Consider the following 20,737-nt stretch of genomic DNA (forward strand, 5'->3'; position numbering starts at 1 on the left):
AGGCGTATCAAGGCCGTTATTACGGCCAGAGGTGGTTGTTCTGGGTACTGATTTCTTAGGATCTATGCACCCCAATTGCCTGAAAATGTAATCACATGTCAGTTGTAGTATACCATATTTGTCCGATGAATACCCGTTTATAATCTGCATTTCTTCTTGGTGTAGCAATTTTAATGGCCAGTAGTGTAGATTTAATCTTGAGTAGTGAAGATCATCCTTTCTCCTAGTGTTGTAGCCATGTACACTGCTATTACTTTTGAATTCGTTCTGATTGAACTCAAAAACGTTTCAGCAGATCTTCAGCGTGTTTTTTCCAGTTCAACTCCCTCATCAATGTATACACCTGGAAATTTTGAATATTCTACCGTAGCTACCGATTTCTCATCAAAGTCTATATTTATTAATGGTGTCATTGCATTTGCTGTGTGGAACTGAATGTACTGTGCTTTGTCAAAGCTTAATGAGAGCCCATTTGCAGAGAACCACTTAATGATTTTCTGAAAAACATCGTTTACAATTTTACCAGTTAATTCTTGTCTGTTGGGTGTGATAGCTGTACTTGTATCATCGGCAATAAGTACCAGCTTTGCGTCTTCGTGAATTTGGAATGGCAAGTCATTAATATATATTAACAACAGCAGAGGACCCAAGACCGAACCTTCCGGCACCCCATTCTTGATTGTTCCCCAGTTTGAGAAATCACCAGTTTCTTGCATATTATGTGAACAGCCTATTTCAACTTTCTGCACTCTTTCAGTTAGGTATGACTTAAACCACTTGAGCGCTGTGCACTGTTCAACGAGGGGCCCTGAACGGTGTGCTCCGAAACACTTGTACTTGCACCAGTATTGTACTCTGTAATCACGTCTGCCACAGATTCTCACCTGTCCTGATTTAGAGAGTGGCGAAGCCTCGGAGTTTGCTGAAGATCGTTTAAACTCATTAATCACTACGATCCACATCAGTGCAATCTAGAACTAGAAAATTTGATGAACTGGGATGATGAGGCATGGACATCCTAGTCTTGTCGCCCACTCGTGGTTTCGTCGTCCTTCAAATAGTTTTGATAGGTACTCAGGACAAGAATACGCGTGTATCCGACCAGAGATGATAATCTACAAGTATGAGATCCCTAGAAAAAATCATGACATCATAGGCCGCAATAATCTTTATTGGGGCGAACATAATATGTATAATAGAATGACGACAATGAAAATCTGTAGCCCATTGGGGCTCGAGCCCGGATTTCCCGCTTTATGCGAATGGTCGTCCTAACTGTACTGGCTACGTGTCCACGAGCCACGGCTAAACCCTAAATTCCATACGCCGTCGTTCTTGCGTCACAGCCAGCTGTCGTACACGTTATGTAATTCGCATACAGGAGGAGGACATTTTAATCGAAAGTCGCTGCCTAGCAGCAGTGGATAAATACGGTACTGCAGTGCCTATGTTGTTAAGAAGTACGATTGTACTTCTTAATAACACAGGCACTGCAGTATCATATATTCTCTATCAGTGGAGCCAGTTTGTTGAAAATGATTCTGTTTATCAAGATTATCAACATAAAACTGTGTGGAGTGTGACACTACGCTTTTTTTAAATTCTTTACTGTGAAACAGTGTAGTTAGTTTGGTTAGTATTTCTATTTAGCCCTTGCCGTATTTGCTTTCTTTTGAATTAATTTATTATGGGCAAACTTACTCTTTTCAAAAAAATTTTACTAACATGCTGTCATTTCTGTACCCAAAATGTCAAACTGAAGAATCATTCTGTAGTTTAAATTCTTATTTAGTATTAAAAAATCCCATTATCATTTGTGGGATTTGCTTGCCATTTAACGGTTGACGTACCGGTACAGCTTGGTAATGGTTTTCTTCCACTTCATTGTCAGGCGTGATGGTCTTGGCCTAAGGCATGTGCCTGGAAATTAAACTGTCACGGAATCGAATCCCAGTTTCGGACCACGGAAAGTTTCAGTCTGTTTTTAAACTATCCTTCAATTCCCAGTGATGTAAAGATTCGGCAATAACGAGACGTGATTCTAATTCCACGGTTAATTTGAAGGTTCCCGTTCGCCGGTATGATTCTTGGGATACTGTAGCAATAATCAAGTCGCCAAAGTGGGGTTCAACGAAGGACTAATATGAGGCCGTTGAGCCACTGAGAAGTACGAGTATTACAACTCTTCATTAGTGTATGACTATGCAGCGTAGATTTGTATGTTGAGTGTTTAAAGAGAAATTTCCTGATCTTTCAATTTTTCATTACTCGCAGTGTAAAGATAACCTAATATTAACGCTGATGTATCTGCTAAATTAAATAAATGTCCACATTTTTATCGATTATAAATTGGCATTTTCCGGTGTGACCAGGGCCTCACCGAAGAGAAGAGTTTTCAGTGAAATACGTTATTTATCTGATACTTAATTATTTAGCTACTGCATTTTTTCAACTAACGTATTTGAACACAGACTTAACGCAACAGGTAACCAACAGTATTGACATCAGATACGACATTAACCCTTCGATGAATTATGGGGGCCTTTCAGGCCCAAGAGTGAATTAATTATCCCTTTAATCCTATATCCTTAAAAATACGTCTAGGTTTTAGAACCGTGACAAAATTGTGTTTAATATTGGAAAGATTTTATGGAAACAGTCATTTCCTAATACTATGCACATAATGCAAGAAGGGGGTTTTCAGGCCTATTTTAATCTAATGCTTTAGCGAGAGCTTTTCTTACAGCCTATGAAAATGGGTATCTGTGATATTTTTATAATGGCAATTGTTGCTCCTGCTAGACTGTAGCAAAAACAATAATGGACTTCCTGCTCAGTGTTGAAGTTGACCTCAGAAGGGAAAAGTGTTGCTCTCATAGCTGATGTAAGTAATTATGTTTGTTATTCTCTCTGTTTTTCTTTCTATTCTTTCTATGTTATAAAGTAACTATTTAGACTTTCTTTGTAACCCAGGAACGTTCGTTTCTTGCAGTATGGAATCATCTACAACTACTCGAAAAAGACAACCTACTTATTCTATAAATGTAGATGATTCAAACGCTTCAACGATTATTTATGAATGGTTGGACGAATGTGAATCTAATATTGCTTCCGAACATGAGATTGATCCTACAAATAGAGCTTGTCATACTGTTCATAATCTGAAGAAAGTAGTGACGAATCTTAGGATGTAAATGATGCAGACTTACCAAGATGCCTGGCCTGCTAATACAGCGCAGCCTGCAGGTTCAAATAATGTAGCAAATACACCCCAGACTGCAAATACAAATAATATACTAAGCACAACCCAGCCTAAAAATGCAAATAATGTAGCAAATCCAGCGCAGCCTGCAAATTTTTTTATCGGACGCGACGGAGATCAAACGAGCAAAACACTACCTCCTTCTAGCGGAATGCTTACAAGTAATATAATGAAGGTTCTCCAGGTCTTGTTAGGTGAACGGATATGCAAACGCTAAGAGATGCTTGGAGTTGCTTCATCACAGATAATGTTGTGGATGAAATAGTTCATTGCACAAATCTGGAAGGATGACGCTCAGCAGCCATAAAAGATCAGACATGAACTAACGTCACAAACGAGGAAATCAAACCATTTTTGGAATTCTCCTATTAGTTGACAGTCACAAAACGATTGTACTGGTAACTCCTCTAATAGGGTATCTTTATCTATTGTTTGTATGGTATCTTTATTTATAAACGGGTTTGAAGAAATATGGTGAGCCATAGGGTTCCACGATAGACCATCCGAAAAGCAAGGAGCCAAGATGATAATGTGTGTGAGCTACTCATAAACAACTGCAGACAAAGATATCATCCATGAGGGAACTTCACAACAGATGAACAGCTAGTTTCTTTCAAGTGACGTTGCAGATTTTTACAATTTATTCCAAATAAGCCAGGAAAATGTGGAATAAAGATACTTTACCTCTACGACTCTTTGACGTCATACGCTATAGATGGGCTGCTGTACTCAGGAAAAAACGCGAATCATTCTTGTCAACTTAATGTTGTATGTCGTGTGGTAAAGACAATTAGAGGAAGCTCAACCAATACCACGATGGACAGTTACTTCGCCAGTATCTGGCTATTTCAACAGTCGGTACTCTTCACCGTAACAAAGCACGAATTCCCGCTGAAATGAAACCGTGTAAGACACGAGGGGTTCTGTCTTCAACATCTGGATTCAGAGGTGATTTGATTATTGTGTGTTACGTACCAAAGTAGTACAAGAGTGTGGTGCTATTAAGTTCCATGCATCCCGACGCCACAGTTGATGGGACTCAGAGCGATAAGAAACCAGAAATGATTGTATTTTAAAACAAAACAAAATCAGACGTGGATTCTTTTGACCGAAAGGTACTTACTTACATTTGCGAAAGACAGACAAGAAGATAGCCGTTTGTCTTATGGGCTAAAGTAATGGGTGTTGTAACTATAAATGTTTTCAGTTTATTCGCAGATCAACATCCAGAGTATCACAATGGAAAATCACATAAAAGAGGATTTTCTTGAGAGACTTGGCCGTAGGAGTTATTCATCCACATATGGAGTCCAGAGCCAAAACTTCAAATTTGCAATGAAACATCCTACGAGCACTGGCTAGATGTGGTGTCAAAAGGGTCTACAAAATGGATTTCGTCAACTGAAGAAAAATTTCCAGAAGGTGCGTTTTGTGTCCACTTGAACTGGAAAGGAAAATTGATCAGTGTTGTCCAAAAGTTTCTAAAAATACGTACAATGAACGTAGTGTGTTTCTTTGTGAATGTTTCCTGTAATGTGTAGACCTTTGCGGCGAACAGTTTGTTCTTTATTTGGATAAAATGGTGTGTAGCTTAATTTTTGCTGTGCCTATGTAATGTGCAACTTAGCCATTTTGTACCTGGATGCTTAATGCATATTGATTTGCGTAGCGCCTCACCAGTGTGCAATTTCTAGTTTATATAAATGCTAATATACCTTATTAATTGTCAAAATAATAAAATTACTAAAGATTACATTGATATTTATTCCATTGCAATTGATGTCTAGTCTTCTTATTTAATATCTTCCCAATATAAACGAATTACAGATATGTTTTGTAAGACTGTATTCACTCGTTTATGAAAGTAGTTTTCATAAGAAATGTAACAAGGCTGAAAAACAACGATATTTGCAGAAATCTCAAGTGGGGCTTCTGAAGCCCCCATCATGCATTAACGTCAGTCCAAACGCTCATGGATCCAAACGTTAAGGTTGCATACCTTCATCATCTTACACTATCATTAAGCTAACGATGTTCCTATAAATGTTGTTGACGATGTGCGGGAAGTGTTCATTTCAGCTCTATTGAGCTTTTTTGTTTCGTCGCTATTTTATTTTTAATATCTAATGATTACACTTCGTTAATATTCGTACTGAGATATTAAAATTTAGTTTCTTGTTTGTTTTAATGTATTTATAATCAATTTCCATTTTATTATTATTTATATCCTATAAGAACTTGTGCGTGATGGAAAACTGGTCTTTCCGCGGGATGAAACTCTTGTCCAGAAATGCATTCCTTGGACATGGCGCTGTGGAGCGTGCTAATTAGTTAGGTAACCTACTAGACTAGCAAAAATTGGATTCAGGGATTGCATATGTTCTATATTTCCTCATAGACCTTTGTTCTCGTCATTATTGGGTAGCTGCGTTGTGTGCCAATGCAGTAACGTTGACGGCATTACGTCTATCAGTTCACAAGTAATAGAATGATTGATAATGAGGCATAGTTGATGGCAGAGCTACTAGATGATTGTTTGCAGAAAAATTTCTCAACTGGAAGAAGAATTTCGAATCACTGGATGCGTTTGGAATGGTTGAAGTGTCTCTGATGGATCTATAACTCAGATGACAGCCAATGACTAGTCTACATTGGAAATCACTGAGTTCTCCTGAGCTACTCATTCTGCGTAATAGCAAGCACGATACTCCCCACCTCCTCCTCTTATACTGCATGTCTTCCGTTTCACCTTAATTGTGTTGATAATTACTTAATTATTCGTATGAGTTCTAGCTTTGTATGCTAGCAGCAATGAAGTGCACTACGCAGGCAAAAACAGTTTGAAATAACTCTTTGCTGAAGTCCGCTTGTCTGTGCCAATACACTCCGAGCATACACCGTACATGTTGCTTGTTAAGGCATCGTATTAAAATTGCGCGGTATGAAACAACGCTACGGAGAGAGTCGATTAAAACACCTAAGTAGCTGTATTGTTCCAATGTTAATAAAAATCTTCATTTCTGACTTGATTTTATAAAAATTATTTTCATTTTTTCAAGGAAGAGACTACCTCAACTGATACAGCTAGAGCTCTGAAATATATCATCTGTTAAATCTAAACTATAATTAGTCTGGCTTTAATTCAATGAACTTCAAAAATGCGGTAAACCCAGTTATAACTATTTTCTGTAATTATACTGCCAGGAAAAGCCCCTAAATAATTAATGTTTTCAGTCTTTACGTAATGGCTGCCCGTGCGCCATTACAACAAAAGAAAGGCAGATGGCCTAAAGAATAACTGTACCAATCATTTTATATTACTAAGTTCTTAATTACTTCACATGGAGAGGTAAGAAATAAGGAAAAACACAGTTACATTTCATACGTGTATTATAAATTAACGCTTATATTCATGAGCTGTGCAGAAATTACGTCTGTAGCTTCGCTTCCAGAACAAGAGGGTAAAGCATTCTCCTTTTCATAAAAGATTTAGAGTTTTGTCAAGGAGGTTCTAAGACATGGCTTCTACGGACTGTCACAACACATAGCTAACACACAACTACCTTTATTTTTTTGATACATTGTTAGCTAAATTCAGCTTTCCTTGGCCCCTTGCAGATTCAAATTAGTTTACATCGATGGGAATCAGAGTTTACAGATTAACACGCACTTTTTCTGCACAAGAAATATATTTTCTGAATCAGTGCTGCCTATGTGTCAATAGATAATTTTTTTAGAGGTAAATCATAATGTTCGAATACAGTATATGTTCTTTCGTAATGACGCCGCAAATTGACGTCAGTGATATGAGCCTGTAATTCAATGGATTACTCTTACTTCCTTTTTGAGTATTGGTGTGACCTATGTAACTTTCTATTCTTAGCTACAGATCTTTCCTCGAACGAGCGATTGTCTATCATTGCTAAATATGGAGCTTCTGCATCAGCGTACCCTGAAAGGACGCCAATTGGTATGAAGTCTGGACCGAAACACTTGCCTTTACAAAATAATTTGAGTTTCTTCGATATGCCAAGGATATCTCTTGATTCGAATTCTGGAATTTTTGCTTTGTCTTCTTTGCTGAAGAAATTTCGGAAAACTGTTTTTAATAACATTACCTTGTTTACCGCGCAGTGTGTTCTTCTGCTGATGTATTTTACATACGATCAGAGTTTCTTTGCATTTTCCGACATTTTTCTAGACAGAGTTCTGTTGTGGGAACTATTAAAAACATCTCGTATTTAAATCCGCGCTAAATTTCGAGACTGCAAAACATCGTCAGACTTCGGTATTTTGTGTGTTTTAAATTTGACATGCTTTCTTCGTTACTTCTACAACAGTGTTCTGACCTACTCTGTATAACATGGAGGATCAGCTGCACCTCTTATTAATTAATCTCTCTATTGCTGTCGACACTATTTCTTTGAATTCTAGCCACATCTGGTCTACTCTTACATAGTTATTTCGAAAGGACTGGAGAGTGTCTCTTAGGAAGGCATAAAGCGAATTTTTATCTGTATTTTTAAATAAATATGTGTTGCGCTTATTTTAGTTTGGTTTGAATGTTACGGTATTGGATCTCGTTACAACAGTCCTGTGGTCACTTAATCGGTGTATCGTTTATGATGCTCTCTGTTTGCTCGGAATTATTTGTTGCTAACAAGGGAACCTCCCCATAGCACCCCCCTCAGATTTAGTTATAAGTTGGCACAGTGGATAGGCCTTGAAAAACTGGACACAGATCAATCGAGAAAACCGGAAGAAGTTGTGTGGAACTATGAAAAAAATTAGTAAAATATACAAACTGAGTAGTCCATGCGCAACATATGCAACATCAAGGATAAGTAAGGGGAGAAGCGTCGTGGTCCCGTGGTTAGCCAGAGCAGCTGCGGAACGAGAAGTTCTGGGTTCAAGTCTTGCCTCGACTGAAAATTTTACTTTCTTTATTTTCGCAAAGTTATGACCTGTCGGTTCGTTCATTGACGTCTCTGTTCACTGTAATAAGTTTAGTGTCTGTGTTTTGCGACCGCACCGCAAAACCGTGCGATTAGTACACGAAAGGACGTGCCTCTCCAATGGGAACCGAAAACATTTGATCGCAAGGTCATACTTCAACCGATTCCTCCACAGGAAAACATCTGATATATTCTATACGACACTGGTGACGGCATGTGCGTCACATAACAGGAATATGTTGTCGACCGACCTAACTTGTACACTTAGCGAATGGTAAAAAGATTCTTCTACCTTGCCCGATTTAGGTTTTCTTGTGGATGTGATAATCACTCCGAAAAAAGTGATGAAAACATAAGAGTTTGTCACATAAACTGAAAATAAAAATTTAAACTTTTCACTCGAGGGAAGACTTGAACCTAGGACCTCCCGTTTGGTAGCTGCTCTCGCTAACCACGGGACCACTGCGCTCCGTGTAACGCATTGTCCTTGATGTTGCCTATCTTCGCATGGACTACTCAGTTTGTATATTTTACTAATTTTTTTCATAGTTCCATACAACTTCTTCCGGTTTTCTCGATTGATCTGTGTCCAGTTTTTCAAGGCCTATTCACTGTGTCAACTTATGACTAAATCTGAGGGGGGTGCGATGGGGAGGTTCCCTTGTAAGAGGTCAAGTATTTTTTCGCAACCATTTATTCTTTGAGTGGCCTCCTGAACTAATTGCTCAAAATAGTTTTCGGGAAAAGCGTTTAGTACTATTTTTTACAGTGTTTTATAACCAACACCGGCTCTGAACATGTATTTTCGTCAACATATCCAGCGTAGATTGAAGTTACCACCAATTATAAGAGTATGGGTAAGGTACCTATTTGAGATTATACTGAAATTTTCATTGAACCTTTCAGAAATTGAGTCAGGGGGTCGGTAAAAGGTACCAACCATTAATTCATTCTGATCGTTCAGTTTAACCTTTATCCGTACTACCCCACTGGAACTATCTACGTCAGTTTCGCGACAAGCGTTTTGCATGAGAGAATTAGGTTTCTAATTGTTTCTATTTTCTGAAAAACCGTGTTACTGTTTCTCCTGTGGTAATGCAATCATAGTTACAGCCTTCCAGTTGCATTTACTATTTTTTCAGAAAGTTGAAGACACACGTAATATTTCGTAATTTTACACAGCTGTATGTTGAATATGTTGTGTATTTCCATCCCTGAAGCTGCGAACCATGTGCAACGATCCTTCCGTACGTAGAAGTAGCTGTATACGACGTACCTCCAATTTCGTGTGTCGAATGACTCAACGGTCGTTATTCAAGCCTGCTGTTGCTGGGACAACAGTGTATTTAGTCAAATGTGAACAGAAAGTGAATTTTGTAAAAATAGAGTCTCGCAAGATAAAACGTCCAGCATCCACAAGAGTTGTTGAGTACGCATTGTAATAAGTCAGCGATATTTTCTTTCCAAAACTGGGCGGAAAATGTTCATAGATTACTGTGCTTTGCTGTCTCCGATGCACGCGCTGGTGCAGTATGAAGGAACTGAACAGTAATAATGCTTCTTTAAATAAGAGAAACGCTTGAGAATACAAAACACAAATGCTTTACGTTATCTATTACTAGCATATGACCAAGTAACGATTTATGGAGGTGAAAAATAGTTACTTTGGGACAGTGTCTTATCAAAAGAGTACTTGTTAGCTGCTTCCTTAAATAATGAAAAGCAATTATTGAAATAATAACTTTATCTCATCAGCTGTTTCATCGTCATCGGAGTATGTATGTTTTCAAATTTATAGAGCTTCCACGCGATTTCTTATGTTGCAATTGTTTATATTATTGAACGGCGTCGTTTCTTGGAAGGATACTTTCTAAAGTTCTTGTACCAGAGATTTGACAGACAAATATAATTCTTGCTGTAGATCGTTAAAATCATGGCTATCAAAATCACGCGGTAAGTAAGAGAATTCTGTGCGTATCCTGGCTGCAGTACCAAACGCCAGATTACTCACCATTCTGAATGCAGGCGGTGAGCTTCTCCCCGCGACCGTCCCCTGCCAACTGAACACCTCTGACACTGTTATCTTATCCGAGCGACAGCACTGATAACGGTTTGATGGCTTCGCCTAGCGTTCGTGAGCCATTTATGACAGGATAATCTGCGTGCTTACTCATTCCAGCCAAACGACCGTTAGCGATGTAATGAAGTCAGGCAGAGGTGTAAATATGGGTAAAATCCCTTCCATTTGCTTGGCTACTATATATATCACGGTGAAATATGGATCGCATCAGAAATCTGCACATGGATCTGTAAGTGATACTTAAACAATGAATCACGACGTCAGTTTCGAAGTTCACGAGACTATTTACTCAATGGATAGATTAAATAGCGATTTCGGCTGAACGAGTTGCAAATGGGGTGACTAGGGTAATGGTGATGCTGTAACATTTCGCACGTCAAAACTCTCAGTTTTTTCAATATCACACTCGTGGGCGTTTAGATTGCTTTTTGAAACAATGATTTTTTTTTCAGTCCCATCCTCCTCTCACGTGTTGTTTTAGTCGAATTGGGCCATAATATTTGACTTGTGTTCGCCACGTAAATTGTGCCCTATACAAAATAAGGAAGGGGTAGTAAGCTATTTGTTCAGTTTCATAAACAGTCCTGTTATTTGTGTAGTATTTTATCAGTTATGACCGTTATTGTTGCATTCACAGTCCATTTTGTGAGAAATCGTTGATTTTAACAAGCTTCTGATATTTTGCTTACATCAATCAGGGTAATTTTTTATCAGTTAGGGTATTTCGTAGCATTTACTACTTTTGTTTCAAATAGCTGCTGCGCTACCTGCTTGCATTACTTTGTACTGAAACTAACAGTTTTATTACCTTTGTTATTTATTGTCAATATTTTAGCTTCTTTCCGAATTCCTTTAAGGCTTGTGATCATCCTTGAATTGCGTTGGCTGTGAGGAGAGATTCTGACGACAGTGATTTAAAGTTGAACAGTACCAGGTCGATACGGATACCTTGATATTTCATAGTAAATGTGCAGTATTGAATTAACATTCCCTGTTTTCACTTCCTATTAACACCTGATTTACTTCTGGTGCGATCTAATTTACCAAGAGCATACGATGTATGAAAAATTCCTTGTTTTTAAAACTGTTCCAAAATTATCGTGAATGGCAGTGTAATCTTGTACCAGCATTAAAACTGAAATTTTATTCTAATAAGGATAGGTAGTATACAGTTTTCCTCTTCCCAGCTCTCAGTGACTATAGATGTAAAATGTTACAATGTCTGTTGCAATTTGTAATTTATTTTGCGTCCACAGTTTTCAAGAACGGTAAAAATGGTACAAAGTTACCCTGATTGACTGTACCTCTGTCCTGATGAATAGCGAGTCGACCCAGTCTTGTTCGATCGTATACCATCCTTCACTCTCTTGATTACTATCTTCTTCTTTTTCCATATCTAGGGGTGGGTGCTGGCCTGTTCTGAAACCAAGAGAATTCAACAGAACTGTTGTTCCCATCTCTTCATTGGCTGTCCTAGATCCCGTCTTCCAGTGTCATTAAAATGTAATGCTTTCCATAGCAGCCGCTCAGGTGGCGTATCTTTGATGTGGTCATACCATCGACTTTTTTCTTTTCTATTTGGAGTTCCGTGTCTCAGTCTTTAAAAATAGAACCGTTATAGAATCGCTTTCTTATCCGTCTATCGGTCTGTCTGTCCGATTGTTAAGAACCCTTTTTATTAGAAACGAGTAGACGTATCAAATACAAATGTTCGTCACATATTGAGATCGATGGTCCCTTGGCGATGTAAAGCTTCTAAGCTTCTAAGTCAATTCAATGAAAAGATACAGCCATTTATGTCATATATTTTGATACTGGAAAATTCAGCAAACTTACACGGTACTTCCCGTTGACCTAGAATCATGACATTTGGCAAGACGCACAGTATTACAGTACAACGGAAAATTATTAATTTGCAATTAAATCACAGGAAAAAATATTTCTTTTGTCATTCGTTATCCGACTTCACACTTTAAATTAAAACATTCTCGGAAGTCTTGGAATTCCTTGCCTATATCAATGTCGATAACATGCAAAAGTCGTTAATATCCTCGATTCCCGGGATGGATATACTGTCTCTATCCATAATTAAGTTTGTGCAAAACCCTCAGTGCGTGAGTCCTCCTCGCACCTGGAAAATATTTTTTTTTTTGATTAATTTCTTCGGTTATCGATGTTTTCATGTCCAGTTGCTGCCTTATGTCTTCACTTTGCTCTCTGTCTCTTAATGTTAACCCAAGAAGTGACATCAGAAACATCATCTAAGAGGTTTCAATTCTTTGTTCCTCTCCGTGTCTCAGAATTCAGATTTCACTACCATATACTAGAGCAGGCTTAGCGACCACGTTGGACAATCTTACTGTTCTCTCTTTCCTCAAATGTCTTCTAAAGTATCGTTTATACAACCATTTGTAGCAATATGTTTCTGTTTATATTGAACCACATCTGAATTTGTTCTGTTTATTAATGTCTGTCCCGAGATACTTAAACGAATTTATCTGTCCTATTGTCTTATTGTTTCTAACTATTTTTGCCCTTCTTGCTGCCCTCCCATTGCCGTTAGTTTTGATTCATTTACAAGTATAGCCACTCGATGAGATAGTGGAACATTACTCAATTTAACCCCATTTTTTTGTAAAGCGCTTTCACTGTGTGCTGTTAGATCCTGGCCGTCCGCAAATAAAGGAGTTTTGTTCCTTTCCAGGTCAGTCCTCTGTGGCACTTAGAATTCCATTCTTCTGAAACTTTGTTGATGTATACATCAAAAGAATTGGCCAGAACCCACAATCTTATTATCGTCCCTTGGTTACAGTCAATAACTCATCGTTTATACTAATTTTTGAGTTATCTTGCGGTGATTTAAAGGTATCGAATAACTTCATAGACACACTGTAATCAGCAGGTATTTCCCGTAATTTCATCCTTCCTGCATTATCGTAGGCGTTCTCGCAGTCTAGGAACAACAGAAATCGTGGCTTGTTGAACTCTCATCTCTTTTCTATCAGCTGTTATAAAGCAGATGTCTCCTCTGCACAGAACGTGCTTTTACGAAAGGTACTTTGCTCCCAAGCTGAACTATTTCTGGCATTGTCTGGAGTTTCCTTTTAATGGTAGACGAATAGATTTTATAAGTAGCATTTAAAATGGATGCACCCCTATACCTTGAGCATCGTTTTTATCTCTTTTTCTTGTATATAAACGTAATTATTGCTACCTTACATTCCTCTAGAATTTTTCCCAAGCACAAAATATTATTCAGAAACTGCAAAAATCTCTTTTTCCATTTAATACTGGCATATTTCATGAGTTCCAGATTTGTTCCATCTCTGCCTGCAGCTTTCCTATTTCTGGTCTTCTTTAAAATACTTCCCAGTTATGTCAGTCTGATTGCATTATACTCTGTAACATTCACAGTATTTGTATATTCTGACTGAACTTCCTTACCTAATAGCTGTTTGTAATACTGAACCACTCCTTTAGAGGCATTATATCCATCTTTGCTTTGTCGCTGATTTCATTACGCAAGTTTGTGAATACTTTGAATCGCCGTGCGGCTCTAGGCGCTACAATCTGGAGCCGAGCGACCGCTACGGTCGCAGGTTCGAATCCTGCCTCGAGCATGGATGTGTGTGATGTCCTTAGGTTAGTTAGGTTTAATTAGTTCTAAGTTCTAGGCGAATGATGACCCCAGAAGCTAAGTCGCATAGTGCTCAGAGCCAATACTTTGAATCCAAACTTTTGAGCTCGAGTTAAATCACATTTTAGTCTTTTAGAAATTCTTTCCCAGCTGTTTCTGTTCGCTTGTCTAGTAAGTAATTTGCGAACTATTGCTCTTTGCTTTTTATACTGTACCAGGGCTTCCACTTTCTGCCCGTTAATCCAAATCGTATACAGATTCCTTTTTTCCATTACAGCTTGCCTGAGGCCATCATTCCGTAATTTCAACCGATCCGGTTTCTGTTGTTTTTTGTGTCCCAACTATTTCACTAGCAGCTGCAATTGAGATTTCTTTTAACTTATCCAGTCGTTTCCTATATCCTCTGTTCTGTCTGGAAATAAATATCACTATAAAGAATTACATTGGGAGTGACTTTCCGAATTTTACGTTTACAGCGTTTTGCAGAGAACCATTGCACACATTTTACAGCTCCACATTACACATCCACTACAAGTGGTACGGTGGAAGAAAATGGAAATGTATTGCTCTCTGTCCACTAACATGTGCCAACAGTACTTTTCGTTACACAATGAGTAAAAGTCAGTACCATTACATTTTTTTCAAATGTGACACCTGTTTTGTAGCATGTTGTATAGTGCAATTTTGTTCAATCCTTTGTAATACGCTAAATTAAGAGTCAGTACAAAAGTCTGTAAGAATGATGTTTACTTTTTATTAAAAACTACTGTTGTTGTTGTTGTGGTCTTCAGTCCAGAGACTGGTTTGATGCAGCTCTCCATGCTACCCTATCCTGTGCAAGCTTCTTCATCTCCCAGTACCTACTGCAACCTACATCCTTCTGAATTTGTTTAGTGTATTCATCCCTTGGTCTCCCTCTACGATTTTTACCCTCCACGCTGCCCTGCAATACTAAATTGGTGATCCCTTGATACTTCAGAATACGTCCTACCAAGCGATTCCTTCTTCTAGTCAAGTTGTGGCACAAACTCCTCTTCTCCCCAATTCTATTCAGTACCTCCTCACTAGTTATGTGATCTATCCATTTAATCTTCAGCATTCTTCTGTAGCACCACATTTCGAAAGCTTCTATTTTCTTGTCTATACTATTTATCGGCTGCGTTTCACTTACATACATGGCTACACTCCATACAAATACTTTCAGAAACGACTTCCTGACGCTTAAATATATACTCGGTATTAACAAATTTCTCTTCTTCAGAAACACTTTCCTTGCCATTGCCAGGCTACAATTTATATCCTCTCTACTTCGACCATCATGAGTTATTTTGCTCCCCATATAGCAAAACTCATTTACTACTTTAAGCGTCTCACTTCCTAATCTAATTCCCTCAGCATCACCCGATTTCATTCTACTATATTCCATTATCCTCGTTTTGGTTTTGTTGATGTTCATCTTATATCCTCCTTTCAAGACACTGTCCATTCCGTTCAGCTGCTCTTCCAAGTCCTTTGCTGTCTCTGACAGAATTACAATGTCATCGGCGAACCTCAAAGTTTTTGTTTCTTCTCCATGGATTTTAATTCCTATTACGAATTTTTCTTTTGTTTCTTTTACTGCTAGCTCAATATACAGATTTATTAACATCGGGGATAGGCTACAACCCTGTCTCACTCCCTTTCCAACCACTGCTTCCCTTTCATGTCCCTCGACTCTTATAACTGCCATCTGCTTTCTGTACAAATTGTAAATAGCCTTTCTCTCCCTGTTTTTTTACCCCTGCCGCCTTCAGAATTTGAAAGAGAGTATTCCAGTCAACATCGTCAAAAGCTTTTTCTAAGTCTACAAATGCTAGAAACGTAGGTATGCCTTTCCTTAATCTATTTTCTAAGATAAGTCGTAGGGTCAGTATTGCCCCACGTGTTCCAACATTTCTGCGGAATCCAAACTGATCTTCCCCGAGGTCGGCTTCTGCCAGTTTTTCCATTTGTCTGTAAAGAATTCGTGTTGGTATTTTGCAGCCGTGGCTTATTAAACTGATAGTTCGGTAATTTTCACATCTGTTAACACCTGCTTTCTTTAGGAAAGTAATTATTATATTCTTTATGAAGTCTGAGGGTATTTGGCCTGTCTCATACACCTTGCTCACCAGATGGTAGAGTTTTGTCAGGGCTGGCTCTCCCAAGGCTGTCAGTAGTTCTAATGGAACGTTGTCTACTCCCGGGGCCTTGCTTCGACTTTCAGTGCTCTGTCAAACTCTTCACGCAGTATCATATCTCCCATTTCGTCTTCATCTACCTTCTCTTCCATTTCTACAATATTATCCCGAAGCACATCGACCTTGTATAGACCCTTTATATACTTCTTCCACCTTTCTGCTTTCCCTTCTTTGCTTAGAACTGGGCTTCCATCTGAGCTCTTGATATTCATGCAAGTGGTTCTCCTTTCTCCAAAGGTTTCTTTAATTTTCCTGTAGGCAATATCTATCTTACCCCTAGTGATATACGCCTCTACATCCTTACATTTGTTCTCTAGCCATCCCTGCTTAGCCATTTTGCACTTCCTGTCTGTCTCATTTTTGAGACGTTTGTATTCCTTTTTGCCTACTTCATTTACTGTATTTTTTATTTTCTCCTTTCATCAATTAAATTCAATATCGCTTCTGTTACCCAGGGATTTCTATTAGCCCTCGTCTTTTTACCTACTTGATCCTCGCTGTTTTCACTATTTCGTCTCTCAAACCTACCCATTCTTCTACTTCTACTGTATTTCTTTCCCCCATTCTTGTCAATCGTTCCCTAATGCTCTCCCTGAATGTCTCTACAACCTCTGGTTCTTTCAACGTATTACTACTATTTGACACAAATTTAGCTTTCGATATTAATGTAGAACAATGAAACACACTTTGTTAAAGCTTGCGTCGAGGCAAATGTCACTCTCAATCTTAAAGGCGTCTTCTTCGACGTGAATGCCTTTTATACAGCGCATTCATGCCCGCTAAGACGCACTGTAATATTCACTTGCTAACTTTGAAGTTTTACAGTCCCCTACGTATAAGCTAGTGCAGTGTATGTCTGGGTAGAATCTCCAAGGTATATCTCGATGGGACGAGCCAACTTTGGCAGGCTCCGGCCAGTCAGAGTGAGGCGACGTATTTCGGTCTGGAATCTCTCGTGGCCGCAAACAAAGCTGTACTTCTGATCCTGCTGTCGTGACGACTGATCGTGCCGATATTTTTTGAAGGGTAGACACTTCGTCTTGTGATCTAAAAATGGCCACATTAAGCTAACTTCATTCTGGACTGTGGTGAGATTGTTGCTGACTTGCACTGCAGTTACTTGATAGGAAATTACGTGGCCTTTCACAATAGGCAGAATTATTGGGTTTCTTTTCGCGATACATTTTGCAGTCGTACGAAGGGCGTTCAATAAGTAGTGCGACATATTATTTTCTCTGCCTATTTCGCATGAAAAAAATTGGGAATTTATTGTGAAGCATCGTGGAATATTCTCGATTCATTCCCTAAAGTTTCATGAAGTATACGTAACCTTCAAAAAGGCGTCTGTAACAGAAGTGCTTTCCAGGCGGATAGCTGTCATTGAGTTTCTTTTGGAGGAAAACCAGAGCATCGCAGACATTCGTAGACACTTGCTGAATGTCTACGCAGACCTGGCAGTGAACAAAAGTACGGTGTGCCGGCCGGCCGCACACAGCTGTGGCTACTGAGGTGGTGGAACGTTCGGACCCTAACATTCTAGGTGATCGGCGGATCACAGTCACTCGACTTTTCTGTTGGTAATGAAGACACAATCGTTTTCCAGTTGGGGTACTCAAAGGTGAGTACCCACTGGGTTCCTCAGCACTTAACATAAGACCATAAAGTGCAACTTCCGGGGGAAGCAGTACATGGATGCTGCGGAGGTTATAATGTGCAGCAAGGTGTTGGCTCTGGCGTCGACCGCCAGAGTGGTACCATGTGGGCGTACAGGCGCTCCCAGTGAGGTGGCGCAAGGCCGTTGCATTGAACGGAGATTCTGTTGAAAATAGGACCTGTAGCCAAAAGAGTAGGAAATAATATTGTGTATTGGAATCCTGAATAAAACCAACTTGCCAAAAACATCTGTTGCATTACTTACTGAACGCCTCTCGTATACGGCGTGCCTATGTTAGGTAATTATTGACGTTTTTAACTACTTTAGAACACGAGGAAATCAGTATCCATTTCTAACTTACCCATCCAAAGTTTTAAGTGGCTTATCTCAATGCTCTTCCACTTGTAAGACGATGCTTCGGAAATTAATACACTACTGGCCATTAAAATTGCTACACCACGAAGATGACGTGCTACAGACGTGACATTTTACCGACGGGAAGAAGATACTGTGATATGCAAATGATTAGCTTTTCAGGGCATTCACACAAGGTTGGCGCCGGTGACGACACCTACAACGTGCTGACATGAGGAAAGTTTCCAACCGATTTCTCATACACAAACAGCGGCTGACCGGCGTTGCCTGATGAAACGTTGTTGTGATGCCTCGTGTAAGGAGGAGAAATGCGTACCATCACGTTTTTGACTCTGATAAAGGACGGACTGTAGCCTATCGCGATTGCGGTTTATCGTATCGTGACATTGCTGCTCGCGTAGGTCGAGATCCAATGACTGTTAGCAGTATATGGAATCGGAGGGTTCAGGAGGGTAATACGGAACGCCGTGCTGGATCCCAACGGCCTCGTATCACTAGCAGTCGAGATGACAGGCATCTTATCTGTATGGCTGTAACGAATCGAGCAGCCACGTCTCGATCCCTGAGTCAACAGATGGAGACGTTTGCAAGACAACAAGCATCTGCACGAACAGTTCGACGACGTTTGCAGCTGCATGGACTATCAGCTTGGAGACCACGGCTGCGGTTACCCTTGACGCTGCATCACAGACAAGAGCCCCTGCGATGCTGTACTTAACGACGAACCTGGGTGCACGAATGGCAAAACGTCATTTTTTCGGATGGATCCAGGTTCTGTTTACAGCATCATGATGGTCGCATCCGTGTTTGGCAACGTAGCGGTGAACGCACATTGGAAGCGTGTATTTGTCATCGCCATACTGGCGTATCACCCGGCGTGATGGTATAGGGTGCCATTGGTTACGCGTCTCGGTCACCTCTTGTTCGCACTGACGGCACTTTGAACAGTGGATGTTACATTTCAGATGTGTTAAGACCCGTGGCTCTACCCTTCATTCGATCCCTTCGAAACCCTACATTTTAGCAGGATAATGCACGACCGCATGTTGCAGGTCCTGTACGGGCCTTTCTGGATACAGAAAATATTCGACTGCTGCCCTGGCCAGCACATTCTCCAGATCTCTCATCAATTGAAAACGTTTGGTCAATGGTGGCCGAGCAACTGGCTCGTCACAATACGCCAGTCGCTACTCTTGATGAACTGTGGTATCGTGTTGAAGCTGCATGGGCAGCTGTACCTGTACACACCATCCAAGTTCTGTTTGACTCAATGCCCAGGCGTATCAAGGCCGTTATTACGGCCAGAGGTGGTGGTTCTGGGTACTGATTTCTCAGGATCTATGCACCCCAATTGCCTGAAAATGTAATCACATGTCAGTTCTAGTATAATATATTTGTTCAATGAATACCCGTTTATTATCGGCATTTATTCTTGATGTAGCAATTTTAATGGCTGGTAGTGTAATAATATCTCGTAATTTTCTTTTGTCTTTCATATTCTGTGAAGATGTAAAGCGAATGATCAGTTGAATCGTCTCTATCTATGAAGCACATTATCCTCTGTCTGATCATTATACTGAGTTTGAGTACCGTTGGGATTTTGCGAATTCATTATCTTCCTCCCTTTGTGTGGTATCGTAGCCAGTCTACACCATGCAGGGGGCAGTCTTTGAGGTTCAGAGCTTGGCACTCGACAAGGTAGCGAGAGCGACCGACGCCATCCAACCACTAGCTGCACGAGTGCCACGCCCCCTTAGCTGAGCCGCCACCGGCACCATGGGTCACGAGTATAAAGTAACCGCCTCACTGAAGTTGTTCCCTGTTCTTAAAGTGTGGTAGGTGAGTTCTTGATGAGATGTTGTGTACCTCCAGTCTAGGTCAGTGTAGTATTGACATAGTGTATTTGCAACTTTCTTTACGAAAGTAATACTTCAGGATTGGCCTCAAAAATTATGTTTATGTCTTCATTGTGAACACCTGAAGTGTTTGATTCACCCCGGCTTTGTCAAGGTCTTGTATCTGAAATTTATCAAAAAGTCGTAGTATTGAAGTTAAGTAGAATACAATAATTTCTCAGAGTTTGCGTTCTCTCATTCCTTTAATGCTGCCTCAGAACCCAAGCACCGTCCCATCGGCGCACGAGTACTTTTGGCAACGAGATCACCTGGTCACCTCATATTGTTCGATGAATCTTTCCAGATGTTCCAAACCTTCACATGTGCCCACTCGACGATTATGTTCTCGAAACATACCCCATTCATTTTAATTGTGTAAAGCTGAGATGAAACGGCCTGAATTATCTAATGCTTACAATTATGTGATATAATAATTGTATCCGTCGGGGCCAGTAACCGCTACTGCTGCCTAGGAGCCGTCTTAGTGTGTGTCAGGAGGGATTTGACCCTCAACTGGGGCCTTCTGGGTTCTTTCGACGGTTTCGGAGACGGGTGTGACATTGAGGGAAGCTGCAGACAAACAGCTGCTGAACACAAACAGGTAAATGCAACCGTGATAAAGAGATAGCGTCTTTGCTTAGTAATCAAAATGTCCTCCGT

General features: G+C 39.8%; 1 protein-coding gene across 1 annotated transcript in view; it reads right to left on the minus strand.

Moving 5' to 3' along the window:
- LOC124795147 (chondroadherin-like protein) overlaps positions 1 to 10,352 on the minus strand; it is an 83,837-nt gene extending 73,485 nt beyond the window's left edge. The window contains exon 1 of the mRNA XM_047259027.1: positions 10,229 to 10,352. Coding sequence (XP_047114983.1) covers positions 10,229 to 10,231 — 3 coding nt within the window. The 5' untranslated portion in view covers positions 10,232 to 10,352. The remainder of the gene's footprint in view (positions 1 to 10,228) is intronic.
- Between the last annotated feature and the right edge of the window lie 10,385 nt (positions 10,353 to 20,737).

Source organism: Schistocerca piceifrons, chromosome 4 (genome assembly GCF_021461385.2).
Source record: "Schistocerca piceifrons isolate TAMUIC-IGC-003096 chromosome 4, iqSchPice1.1, whole genome shotgun sequence".
NCBI lineage: Eukaryota > Metazoa > Arthropoda > Insecta > Orthoptera > Acrididae > Schistocerca > Schistocerca piceifrons.